The following is a 12335-nucleotide window of genomic DNA, read 5'->3' on the forward strand; positions in this document are numbered from 1 at the left end:
AGTTATAGAAATGGCGAGCAATAGAATTGGCGAGCAATAGAGGGTAAACTGTATGATGAAGTGAAAAGTGGCGATGAAGTTGCGATCTCGCGGAACGGCTATATTGGTTTTGATTTGATCGTCCCTTGATATGTCCAGCTGGCAGCGGTGTCCCGCGACAATATTTGCTGGATAGTATTAATACGGCATGATAGGGATGCAAACCCGGGTTATAGAAAATACCCATTATACGACGAAATATCTGCACAAAAATATATTGTGAAAAATAGGGATCGAGAACTCGTAACGATAATTAATGAAGAGGATGAAAAAGATCAAAGGATACATATTAGCAGAGTAAAAAAACTTTAACTGCAAATATTCATGGGGTTCGTTCTGTGGTTTTTCTCGTGTCATATTTACTTAATTGTGAAATAATTGTGCCATTGTTACAAATTAGACGCGGCCGAAGGCCGCATAGGGAAAAATATTCACATTGAATCATCCGGCCTTAGGCCGGATTGTATTTTAGAGTTTTAATGATAAAAATAGAAATTTACAACATTTTTAAAAATTAAAAATGGATTTTTCTAATAAACTTTATTGTTGAGAATTGTTTGGCTAACCTTGGTTAAAGCGTTTTTAAATAAAATGCAAAATCAATACGGTAATTATCTGGAAATCACTGGATGTTGGTTTTTTATGAACTCAGTAACTTCAATATTTTGGCAAAAATAATATTAAAATCAACAAAAGAATGAACAGAAAAAGAAAATAACTTCCGAAAGGTAGTTTTTATTAAAAATTTTATACATAACCGATCTGGCGCCCCGACCTATCTGGACGGTGACATTGATTTTTCCCAATATTATTATTAAAAAAATTGCACAAATATGAATTTGATTTCGAATGAAAATTAAAAATTTTCGAAAAACTTGTATTGAGAATGCAAAATTCAAGAAAATTAAAATTTTGAATAAAAAGTAAAAAATTGATCCCTAGGTCTTAAAATTGGCTTCAACCAAATCCGTTTTACCTGGTACAAAAATCCCGAGAGGCAATGCTATCGATGTTACAAATTTGGACACATCTCGTTATACTGTAAGGAGACAGTGCGCTGTTTGTGTGTGGTGATGCACACGATCGCACCCAATGTACGATCGGAACACACGTCAAACTCCCGTGCATCAACTGCGGATCACATGGACATCGGGCGAACTGGTTGGGCTGTCCGGTGGCGAAACAATCGACAAAGAAGAAACTGGAAGTGACTCCCACTAAGAGAAATCGTGTAAATGCAATACAAATGTCTGGCATACAAATGTCTTGGTCGAAGAAGTTACTTAATCCAAAATGCGATATTGGTGTTCAAACTGACGTTATCGTCAAGAACTTGATCGAATCCGGAAGTCAGACCTGCTTCATTAACACGGGAATTCAAACGGACCCATGCCCAGAAACAAAACCCGCTGCCCCGAAGGCGAGAGCAGTGAAGAAAACTGCAGTAGCAAAATCTGGAGTTCAGCTGCCAAGCCCCGAAGCCCGGCTGGAGGACGATGGGACGCCTCCAGAGCCGGCTGAAACCGGTGCAAACGGAAAGCAGGCAGACCCCCTTTACCGAAAAAGGTGGCGCTCCCACGGGAGGTCAGCCACCCATGTCGGAAGGATTCCTTGCTCTGACAATTCTAAATGCCCGCTCGCTTGCGAGACGGGCATCGGAGCTGAGGCTCCTGCTGGCCACAGCGAAGTCTCACATATTGATTATCAATGAGACTAAGCTGAAGGAAGCTACGAGGGTGGAATTCGAAGGCTATAAGTCTATTAATATACCATGGAAAATATACTCAGTGGCGGGGACAGGAACCTCAGTCTACTACAGGGCGAACCTTAAGGTAAGAAACATCAGAATTGTGGAGGAGTCACTCTGTGAACTTATTGTGCTCGAGCTGCACACGACTGCTGGCTGGCTAACCGTCGGGGGAATGTACTCAAAGTCGCTGAGGCGCTATTCAAACGTTATTGGGACGTTCTTTGAGGAAAATTGCCTGTCAATACTAGCAGGAGATCTTAATGCCAAAAATGTGAGTTATGGATGTGAAACTACGAATATGAATGGAACTGTCCTTGAGGACTTGGCCAGTAGCTTGGGTTTTTCGGTCTTTACATCGGAAGAACTGAATCATTATGCAGACAGAGTCAGGGCTGATCGCTTGGGTCTCTTTCTATGCTCGGCATCAATTAGTCCTTTATGTTACATACCGAGGTTGGAAGCGGACATTGGCTCTGACCACGTGCCGCAAACGATGTTGATAAAGATGACTATGAATGTTACGGAGGACTTGTTCATTGGTTACAACCTCGTGAACATGAACTGGAGTTTATTCGAATCATATATGCGGGATTCGCTTCGAAATGTCGTGTCCCAGCCTCTGAGAAGCAGAGATGATATTGACAATCTCGATGATCACCTTAGATCGTCAATCATAAAATTCCTGGATGTTTATGCATTAAAAAATGTATGGAAACCCAAAGGAACGCAAAAGCGGATGAATTCGAAACTTGTCACTCTGATCAGAACGAAGGTACCCTGGAAAATCGCAGGAGATGTCGGGTTGAGTCAATCAAATGCCGCCTGAAATTGGAGATCGACAAGATAAAATCTACTATTGCAAAAATGGCCAAGACTGAGGTCGAAAGTAAATGGAGGTCTGAATGCAGAAAACTGGATAAGCGAAACCCTAATTTCTGGAAAGCATATCAACGCCTTACCAGAAATGATGCCAAAGGATTTGAAATTTCACTAAAAGAACCAGACGGGAAATATATCTCCTCTGATCGTATCCCGGAAGTACTCAGGAACCAACTCAGTCAGGTTCAAGAGGTCGAATCTACCGTTCCACGAGGGACTTATGACCGAATTGTGAAGAAGCTTGGCTCTTCGCAATTATCGGAGGGACCATTATGTGGGGCGATAACACAGGAAGAGGTTGAAAGGGCAATTGCTGGGTTGAAGAACAAGGCGCCTGGCTTCGACTACATCCCTCCGAAGTTGTTAAAGAAGGCCCCTGAAATCTTGATACGAGCATTGACTATGTTGTTTCACGCCAGCTGGACGTTCGGACACCTTCCATCGGCGTGGAAGCATACGATTGTTCGAATGATTCCAAAATCTGGTAAATCGACACTGCTGGCACAGAACTACCGGCCAATTAGCCTCATTTGTGCTTTCTCTAAGACAATGGAAAAGATTGTCTTTAACAGACTCTCTGGTCATATAGAATCACAAAATTTGCTTTTACCCGAACAATGGGGATTTCGTGGAGGAAGATCCACAGGGGACTGCCTCAGGGAGTTAGAGCACCAATTATCCCGTGCTGACAGAAATGAAGCATGGCTAACTGTGTGTGTCTGGATCTGGCCAAAGCCTTCGATAGCGTGTGGCACCTGGGCCTACTCTCCAGAATCCATGACATCGGAGCCGGGATAAAGACCTATCGATGGCTGGAGAGCTTCTTGTCAGGAAGACAATCATTTGTCCGCTGTGGAAACCGCCTATCGGGGTGTGTGGAACTTAGAAGGGGAGTCCCGCAGGGATCTATCTTGAGTCCACTTCTGTTCAACCTCTTCTTGGCGGACATTCCTCTGCCGTCGACACGTACTGGCAAGCTCGTTATCTATGCTGACGATATCCTGGTCATGGATACCTCGAAAAGGATATCGCAGTCTTGGAGACGACTGAAATCATACATTGCAACGCTAAAGATGTGGACGATAGAGAAGAGTTTGACCCTAGCACCGGAGAAGAGCACCATTTCATGGTTGCGGAGAGGGAGTCGCTATGCGGAGTCGTGTGCATATGCGATGAGTAGCTATGTGATGGATCTCTCGAAAAGAAAAAATCTTTCTTACCTGGGAGCAACCATCAACTGTCGTGGCTCGTACGTAGAGCATATAGCAAATCAGAGAAAGAGGAGTGTGAGGATCCTCAAAAGCTTAACCAGGTTCCATCTGGATCCGGAAACGTACATCTACGTATACAAAACGTGTGTGCAGCCAGTCCTCACATATGGCTATGAGGGCTGGTACGGTACGGAGGAGAGTGACTACCTGATCGAACAGTTGGAAAAGACAAGACGTTTCGCTATGAAATTGGCTTACGGAGTACAACTTGACGGAAGGTTAAAAGACTCACAAGAATCCTCTGTGCCCACGATCCGGATGGTCTTGGAGAATTGTCGTCATACATGACTAGTATTGGGGATACGCATGGAAAGAGACACTTCGGTGCCTTGTTTTTATCTCCCCGCCGATGATTTCTTCCTTGTTTTTCTTTTTCTTTTCGCTCAATAAACACTATTCTATTCTATATAAAAAATTGACAAAAGTAAGTTGCATTGACCTTTGATATTAAACTCAACCAATTGATCAAAATGAATATAAAGAATATGTGAAAAAATCGAAAAAGAAATTGAAATAAGTACAAATGTTTATTTCAAATAAATTCCCACCAGCATCAAAAATAAAATAAATTAGCAGACCATTATGGGATCTAATTGTTTCATGTGAACTCTGAATTTGATCTATTGACATGTTTATATATTTTGAAGCGGAATATTTTTTTTAACTTTCCTTTAGAATCAATTCAAAGATACTTGCGGCTTAAAAAATAATTAATAGAACTGCAAATTACGTAAAAGAAGCATCATATATTCAGTCTGCTAGCACTGAGTTTCGCAAAATTACGAAATTGTACTATAAATAAAAACAATGTTTTCACAAAATGTAAAAGCTATACAAATAATAATAAAATAAACCGTTATAAATCAGCCACTTGTTCTTACATGTATCGGTTGGTGTGGAAATAAAACTTTGAATATCGGAAATAGAATTATTTGGTTTTAGAGTACAAAAGAATCGTAATTTTCAAAGAAATTATTTTCCTCGTCATTAATTGATATCTTCAAATTTTTCTCTATTTTACAATAAAATATCGAGTGGTAATACTAATGAATGGAAACTCGGTTTTATTTTATTTTATTAAATCACCAAGACCACGCTAAAAACCGAACAAAACGTCACGTGATCCCGATGCACTCAACCAGGGACCTCATCCTCGCTCGGTTATCTTTCCACGAGCCGACACAAGATCGCACAGGGCGGCAGGCCGTTTTTGACGGAGTATTCGCTGACGGGCCCAGGTTTAGCTTGATGAGGTCTTCCAGAGAGGCTGGACCGATCGGTTAATCTGAGGGCCCTTTGTTGGGCCTCCTCGATTCGCCTCCTGTTGGACCACGATAGCCGCGGACCCCAAGATCCGCAAGCGTAGGCAATACAAGGTTCGAAGTACTGGCGGTAGATATTCGCCAGTACCGGGTGCGACCCGTTTCTCCATATTCCGGATAGAGTTCGTAGTATGTTCAATTTTTGTTCGCATTTGCGAAGGAGGTTGTCCACATGAGGGGAGAAACAGAGGTACATGTCGAGGGTTACCCCTAGGACCGTCTGACTCCTGCAGAAGGGAACGGATATATTATTCAGCTTTAAGTCGACTGACGTCCTTCCCAATCTTTTATCCGAGGTGAAGAGGGACGTGGCGGACTTCGCCGCGTTTACCAAGAGCCGGTTGTCCGTCAGCCATAGGTTCAGCCGATCCAAGTTAGCTTGGAGCCTTTCAGAGGCCTTCTGGATGTCCCGGTCCCGTGAGGCTAGTACGATGTCGTCCGCGTATGAGAGAACAATGTCATTGTTGTCGAGGGAGCGAGGGAGGTCTTCCAAAAATAGGTTGAAGAGGGCCGGGGATAAGGGGGATCCCTGAGGTACTCCGTTGGGTAGAAGACGAGATTTGGACCTCAGACCACCGAGGCACACCCTTCCCCTTCGTCCACTTAGGAAGTTGGTAATCCATATTTTTAGCTTCAGAGGAAAGTCGGATTGGAATATCTTCCTTGAGAGGAGCTTCCTCGAGACGGAATCGAAGGCTTTATGGTGTCGACGGAGCAGCGTACGGTCTTTTGGTGCCTCGGTTTGCTGGCAAAACCGGTACAGATGAAGTTTGATAAGGATTGGAGGTACGAAGACGTGGACTTCGCCTTCTTAAACCCATGTTGAAAATGTCTTTCGGGTAAGAAAGCTTCTATTCTGCCAAGAACCAGTCTTTCCAGGATTTTTGACATCGAACATAACAGGGAAATCGGCCTGAAAGATGCCGGGTCCCCTCTTGGTCTTCCAGGCTTCAGTATCGGCCTTATTAAGGCCTGTTTCCATAATGCCGGAATTGCGTTGTTGTTGATAGAATGGTTGAAGATGGCTGTTAGGAATCTGACACCTTCGACGCCAAGGTTTTTTAATAGGATCACCGGTATTTTATCCGGGCAGTGAGAGTAAGAAGGTTTTGTTGAGTGCAAGGTATCTTCCACCTCCTTTACCGAGAGGAGGAGCGGTTCAGTCCGTTTTTTTAGGCTCCTGTTGGAGGGGAGTGAGTCGGATTTCCTGTGCTCTTTATGTGCATTTTTCGCATAGAAATTTATGAGGTTGTTCACGTCTTTTTTATCAAAATCTTCGAAAGGTTCGGGAGCGTCCCCCCTGGCCATGTGCCGAATGGCTTTCCACACTTCACCTGTTGAACGATTGCGGTTCACGGTAGAAAGAATGCGATTCCATTTCAAATAGGTGTGCCTGAGTTCATTGGACTTAATTCCTTGTTTAAGTGTCGGATGCGGATGCGGTATTCCTTGTTTATGTCAGAAGACATCCGGTTTGACTTTTTGAGGCGATTTCTCTCCTTGGCCAGACCGGATATCCTTCGACTACAAGCAGCGTGAGGTGGACGTTTAGGAATAGTCATTGCTCTTGCTTCCAGAATGATCTTCGAGAAGAAGCCAATGGCCTTGTCGAGAGAGCTAAAGTTGCACAGATTGCAATTTTTTAGTCTCGTGTTCAATATCTCTTGGAACCGTGGCCAGTTGGCCGCTTTGTAATTGTAAGGAATTGGAACTTAACTGGTGACAACTTCTCTTTTGATCTTCACCGTTATCGGGTTGTGATCGCTTCTCGTTTCATAGAAGACTGACCACTCCGTAGATGATGCCAGAGAAGGAGAGCATAAAGTTACATCGAGTGACGTAGATTTGTCGGTCCCTCTGAATGGGGTTCTTGTGTTTCTCGATGGGTCGTTCAGGATAGTTAAGGAATCCAATTGGGAAAGTAAAGATTTCCCTCTCGTATCCGCCAACTGATTAGAAAGCCAAAGGGGGTGTTTTGCATTGAGGTCACCGCATAAGATGACCCCGTCTATTCGTGCAAGATTGGAGAGAGTAGGGAGGCACTAGCTCCTTGGACAAGAGCCTCGGGAGGTGGGATGTACATATTGACGAGCAATAAACGACCCTTCGATGTGCCAAGCGAGATCCCGATTAACTCGGAAACCTCGTCAGCCGCGATGATGTTCCTCACTTCAGCGGAAATGTCAGAAAATTCACGTTGTTTCTGATTAGAGTGAGAAGGCCACCCCCTCCTTTCTCCTTTCCGGACCAGCCTGATAGCCTTGTATCCCGGGAATGAAGGGGTGTGGTCATTCGGCGACAGTTTGGTTTCTTGAAGCATGGCCACGTTAATTCTCAGGTTAGTTAAGAGATTTCGGAGTTCTCTGATCTTCCCTATACCGTTGACGTTTAGCAGGAGAGCTGTGAAGTATCCATAATCTTCACATCTAGGAACCTCCCCAAATTCAATAAAATATTACGCAATTTATTACATAATCTCAAATATCCTCCTATCTTCAGGTCTAGGGACTTCCCCAAATTGCATAATATATTACCGAATTTATTACGCAATCTATTACATAATCTCAAGTACCCTCGTATCTTCACATCAAGGGACCACTCCAAATTACGCAATTTATTACGCAATCTATTACATAATCTCAAGTACCCTCATATACATAAATCTAGAGACTTCCACAAATTGCATAATATATTACGCAATATATGACGCAATCTTTACATAATTTACATAATCTCAAGTACCCTCGTATCACTAAATCTTGGGAACTCCCCAAATAGCATTATATATTACGCAATTTATTACATAATTTATTTAATAATCTCAAGTACCCTCATATACTTAAATCTAGAGACTTCCACAAATTACATAATCTCCCCTGCTAGTGGAGCTTGGCTTTGCGCATTCCCGACCGTCTCATCTGGCACCCTCCTCGATCAGTATCAGATTCCCCATGTCGAGGAATTGTAAAGTAGAACAGGTTTCATAAAGATATTAAGCCTTGACCTGAGTTGCCGATTGGTATAGCCGGGTTTGGAGCCATTTTTTGCGTATTTTGCTCAGTGCTGTAGTAGCCAGCAACTTTTTAAGTGTAATGTTTTCACTGTCTCTGAGCAGAGATCCGAGTTTTTTTACATTCCACCAAGTTTCACCAACTTTGGTGTTCATGCGTTTGATTTCAGTGAATTCGGTTTATAATAAGTGTTAATATGAGAAACCAATTGTTAAATGTCTTTGAAGAAAACGATAATTCTGTCCTGGCAAGCAGTACCCGTATCATTCTGACTTCGTCCTCAGTCAGGAAACTCTGTAGGACGTCGATGAGTAAATCATGGCGGACACAATCAAAAGCTTTTGACATGTCAATTCCAAGGATGGTTGTGGCTCTTTTGAATTTTTGTTGGATTGCGCATCACCATCTGTTCTTCCAGACAATGTTCGCAGTGGATTTTCCTGCCTTGAATCAGCTCCGACTCGGGGCCAGATATTTGTTAATTCTCGCGTTTATGCAGCTCAGTACAACTAGCGAGAGGAGTTTTCGTTTAGTTGAAGACCTAGAATCACTTTCCCTGTTCCTCTAAACAAAGATCTTAATGGAATTGGAAGAAAATTCAAATCTGCAGACGACCTAGAAGGACTGTGAGCAAACGCGAGAACCAAATACAATTAAATATTTTCTGAATAGAATTTCGAAACGTGTGGCACAAACGGGACCTTATTTAATATACACTCTTTGATACTGTGAACGTGCTTTTAATAATAATTGTCTTCGCTTAAATTAACTTATTTGTTGAAGATGGCTCCTTGTGAAAAGAAAACTAAACTTTTGGCTAATTTCTCTGGTCCAATAATACACTTTGTCAAACCTGAAAATACTTTTTCATTCTAAGACAGCTATCAAATACTGGACATTTGCCTTTAAGTGATGTTTACCTGAACACTTAATAATGTATGAAATTAACAACTTTCCTGGTCCTTATAAGATGCGATTTTCTTCGAATCGTTTTCGAAGACAAACACGAGGATTTGGTTCATAAATTTTTCGCGCAAATAATGATTGGATAAGGAGACTATCTTTATTCATTGCAAAAATAAGGCCAATTTCAATTCCTTCTATGGCAGTAACTAGAAAATAACATACTTTATTTGTTTTTTTAATAGAGAACAAATTAAGTTAGGAATGTACAGAGGGGAAACTCTGGGGGGGCTAAGCACGCACACCTCCTGCGGAAAGTACCGCATACGTGTTGCCACGGAGAATGGCGATGGATATCCGCTTTATTTGTTATTTTGAGACATATTATTTATTTTAAATTAATTTGAAAAAAAAAATTAAAATATTATCAAATCTGTATCCTTGTTGTGATGTCGCGTAATTATAAATATGTCGATGATGATTATTTCGATGACTATCAATATCATTCTCAGTTAGGAAACGAAAGACTCAGTCAATTTTCTATTTATTCTCAAAATGATGGGGATAATCAAATTGTAAGATACATCATATTCATTTATTCTATTTCTACCTAACTAAAAATATTTAGATTGACGATTTAATGTCTCAAAACCTTAATTCTATGAACTTTGGAGACGAATGTAGTGATTTCAATAAATTACCTCTTCATGCTTGCGCGTAAAGTCTTAATTAATTTGTAAGATATTGTGGAATTCACGATCCAAATAGTGTTGCTTTATGCACACAAAGTCAGAAATGGTTTTGTAATGATCGCGGTTTGACTTCTGGAAGCCATATAATAAATCATTTGGTGAGAGCAAAAACAAAGGAGATAATTCTTCACCAAAACAGTCATTTGGGAGCAATGACAATTGAATGCTATGTTTGTGGATCAAAGAACGTATTTTCTCTCGGATATTTGCCTGGAAAACAGGACAATACTGTCATGATTGTATGTAGGCAGCCATGTGCCTTCCAGGTTAGTAGCAAGGACGTAAATTGGTATTACATTTCGTTGCGATTCTAAGGGATTTAAACGAATGGAAGCCAATCATTGAAGATAGACAGTTTGTTTCGTGGCTGTTAAAAGTCCCTGATCCTGAAATTCAGATAAAGGCAAGGAAGATCACTCCGGTAGAGATTAACAACTTGGAAGAACGATGGAAGGAGAATCCATATGCCACATTAGATGAGGTTAATAACCCTGTAAATGAGGATGTTTTACAGCATGTTTTAATTAGGTGGTGCTATTATTCTGATAATTTTAGATACAAGGATTCACATCAGTATCAATCAGTTTATAAACCTCTTATAAAGTTGGAGTCTGAGTATGATAAGAAATTGAGAGAATCACAGACGAATGAAAATGTATCAATTCGGTGGGACATTGGGTTGAATAAAAAACGAATTGCTTATCTTCATTTACCAAAGACCAGTGATGGTTAGTTTTTTCGAGGAATTAAAATTTATTTTTCTATGACGTTTAACTAGAAATTCGTATAATGCACGGGGATGAGTTACGTATGACATATCATAGCGATGTGAGACCTTCGTGGACTACAGTTGGACATGTTATTAAGATTCCTGATAGTAAAAAATATTTATTCACTTTAGACAAAAGCGACGAGATTGGTATTGAAATAAAGAACGTGTCTGATATAAAGTGTGAAGCAACTCATGGATTATCAGTTGATTACGTCTGGAAATCAACATCATATGACAGGTTTATTGCAATTTACTGATTACGTAATTAGAATGCAGTATGCTCTTAGACTATTTGCAGTCGATGAGACGTCAGTATCTGCTATTATTTATGACTATTTGATGGGTCACCGTAGAAGTGACGTATTGATAAAAACACCACTTCCAGAATGTTTTTCTGCGCCAAATTTGCCAGATTTAAATCATTCTCAAATATCAGCTGTGAAATCAGTCCTTCAGCATCCACTTAGTCTTATTCAGGTCATTAATAGTATTATATTAATCTAGGGTCCTCCTGGTACTGGAAAAACTGTCACGTCTGCTAGTATTGTCTATCATCTTGCTGAGCAGACTAAGTCTCAGGTTCTCGTCTGTGCACCTTCTAATATTGCTGTGGATCAACTTACAGAGAAAATAGACAAAACTGGACTTAAAGTATTCTTTTATGATAATGAATAGGTTGTGAGATTGTGTGCCAAAAGTAGAGAAGCAATTGAATCTCCTGTAATTCATTTAGCGTTGCATAACCAACTAAGAAAACTTTCCAAGTTAGTATTATTAAAATATCGATTTTACATAGTAAACCTGAGCTACAAAAGTTGATAAACCTAAAGGAAGAAGCTGGTGAATTGTCAAGTAGTGATGAAAATCGTTATAGACAACTCAAACGTCAGTCTGAGCGCGAACTTTTATCTGTAATTACTGACATGTTTATTGGTTTTAGTACGCCCAAGTTATTTGTTGTACTTGTGTTGGTGCTGGAGATCCTAGATTAAATAAATTTCGTTTTAAATCTGTCGTTATTGATGAAAGCACCCAAGCAACAGAGGCCGAGTGTATGATGCCAATTGTACATGGCTGTCGACATGTTTTTATTATATGGATATTATTTTCTAGCTCGTTCTCGTAGGAGACCATTCTCAGTTGGGTCCTGTTGTTATGTCCAAAAAAGCTGCAAAGGCCGGATTTTCGCGATCTCTTTTTGAACGTTTAGTTCTTCTTGATATTCGTCCTATTCGACTATTGGTTCAGTATCGTATGCATCCTGCTCTGTCTGCGTTCCCTTCAAATTCTTTTTATGAGGGTTCACTACAGAATGGAGTTACTGCTCGTTTATATACTATTTATTTATTGATTAGGCAATCGGGTGTTGCCTACCTCTAATTTTCCATGGCCGAGAACTGACATTCCAATGTTTTTTTATCTCACTTGTGGCCAAGAAGAGATTGCAAGTTCTGGAACTTCCTTTTTAAACAGGCAAAGAAATTATTTTGATAAGAATTTAGAACTGAGGCTGCTAATGTGGAGAAAGTAGTAAGTACAATGCTAAGTGCTGGGACTCATCCCGAACAAATTGGAATTATTACTCCGTACGAGGGACAAAGAGCTTTCATTGTTCACTATATGCAGTTCTCTGGTA

The 12335-nt window shown here is 40.8% G+C and overlaps 1 protein-coding gene and 1 pseudogene across 1 annotated transcript; both read left to right on the top strand.

Moving 5' to 3' along the window:
* The first annotated feature begins 1535 nt into the window (after nucleotides 1-1535).
* LOC115228320 lies at nucleotides 1536-2615 on the top strand. The gene has a single exon (XM_029798925.1). The coding sequence runs from the start codon at nucleotides 1536-1538 to the stop codon at nucleotides 2613-2615; it is 1080 nt and encodes a 359-aa protein (XP_029654785.1).
* A 7788-nt stretch (nucleotides 2616-10403) lies between these two features.
* Nucleotides 10404-12079, top strand: LOC115228321 (annotated as a pseudogene).
* The last annotated feature ends 256 nt before the right edge of the window (nucleotides 12080-12335 follow it).

Source organism: Octopus sinensis, unplaced genomic scaffold (assembly GCF_006345805.1).
Source record: "Octopus sinensis unplaced genomic scaffold, ASM634580v1 Contig10319, whole genome shotgun sequence".
Classification (NCBI taxonomy): Eukaryota; Metazoa; Mollusca; class Cephalopoda; order Octopoda; family Octopodidae; genus Octopus; species Octopus sinensis.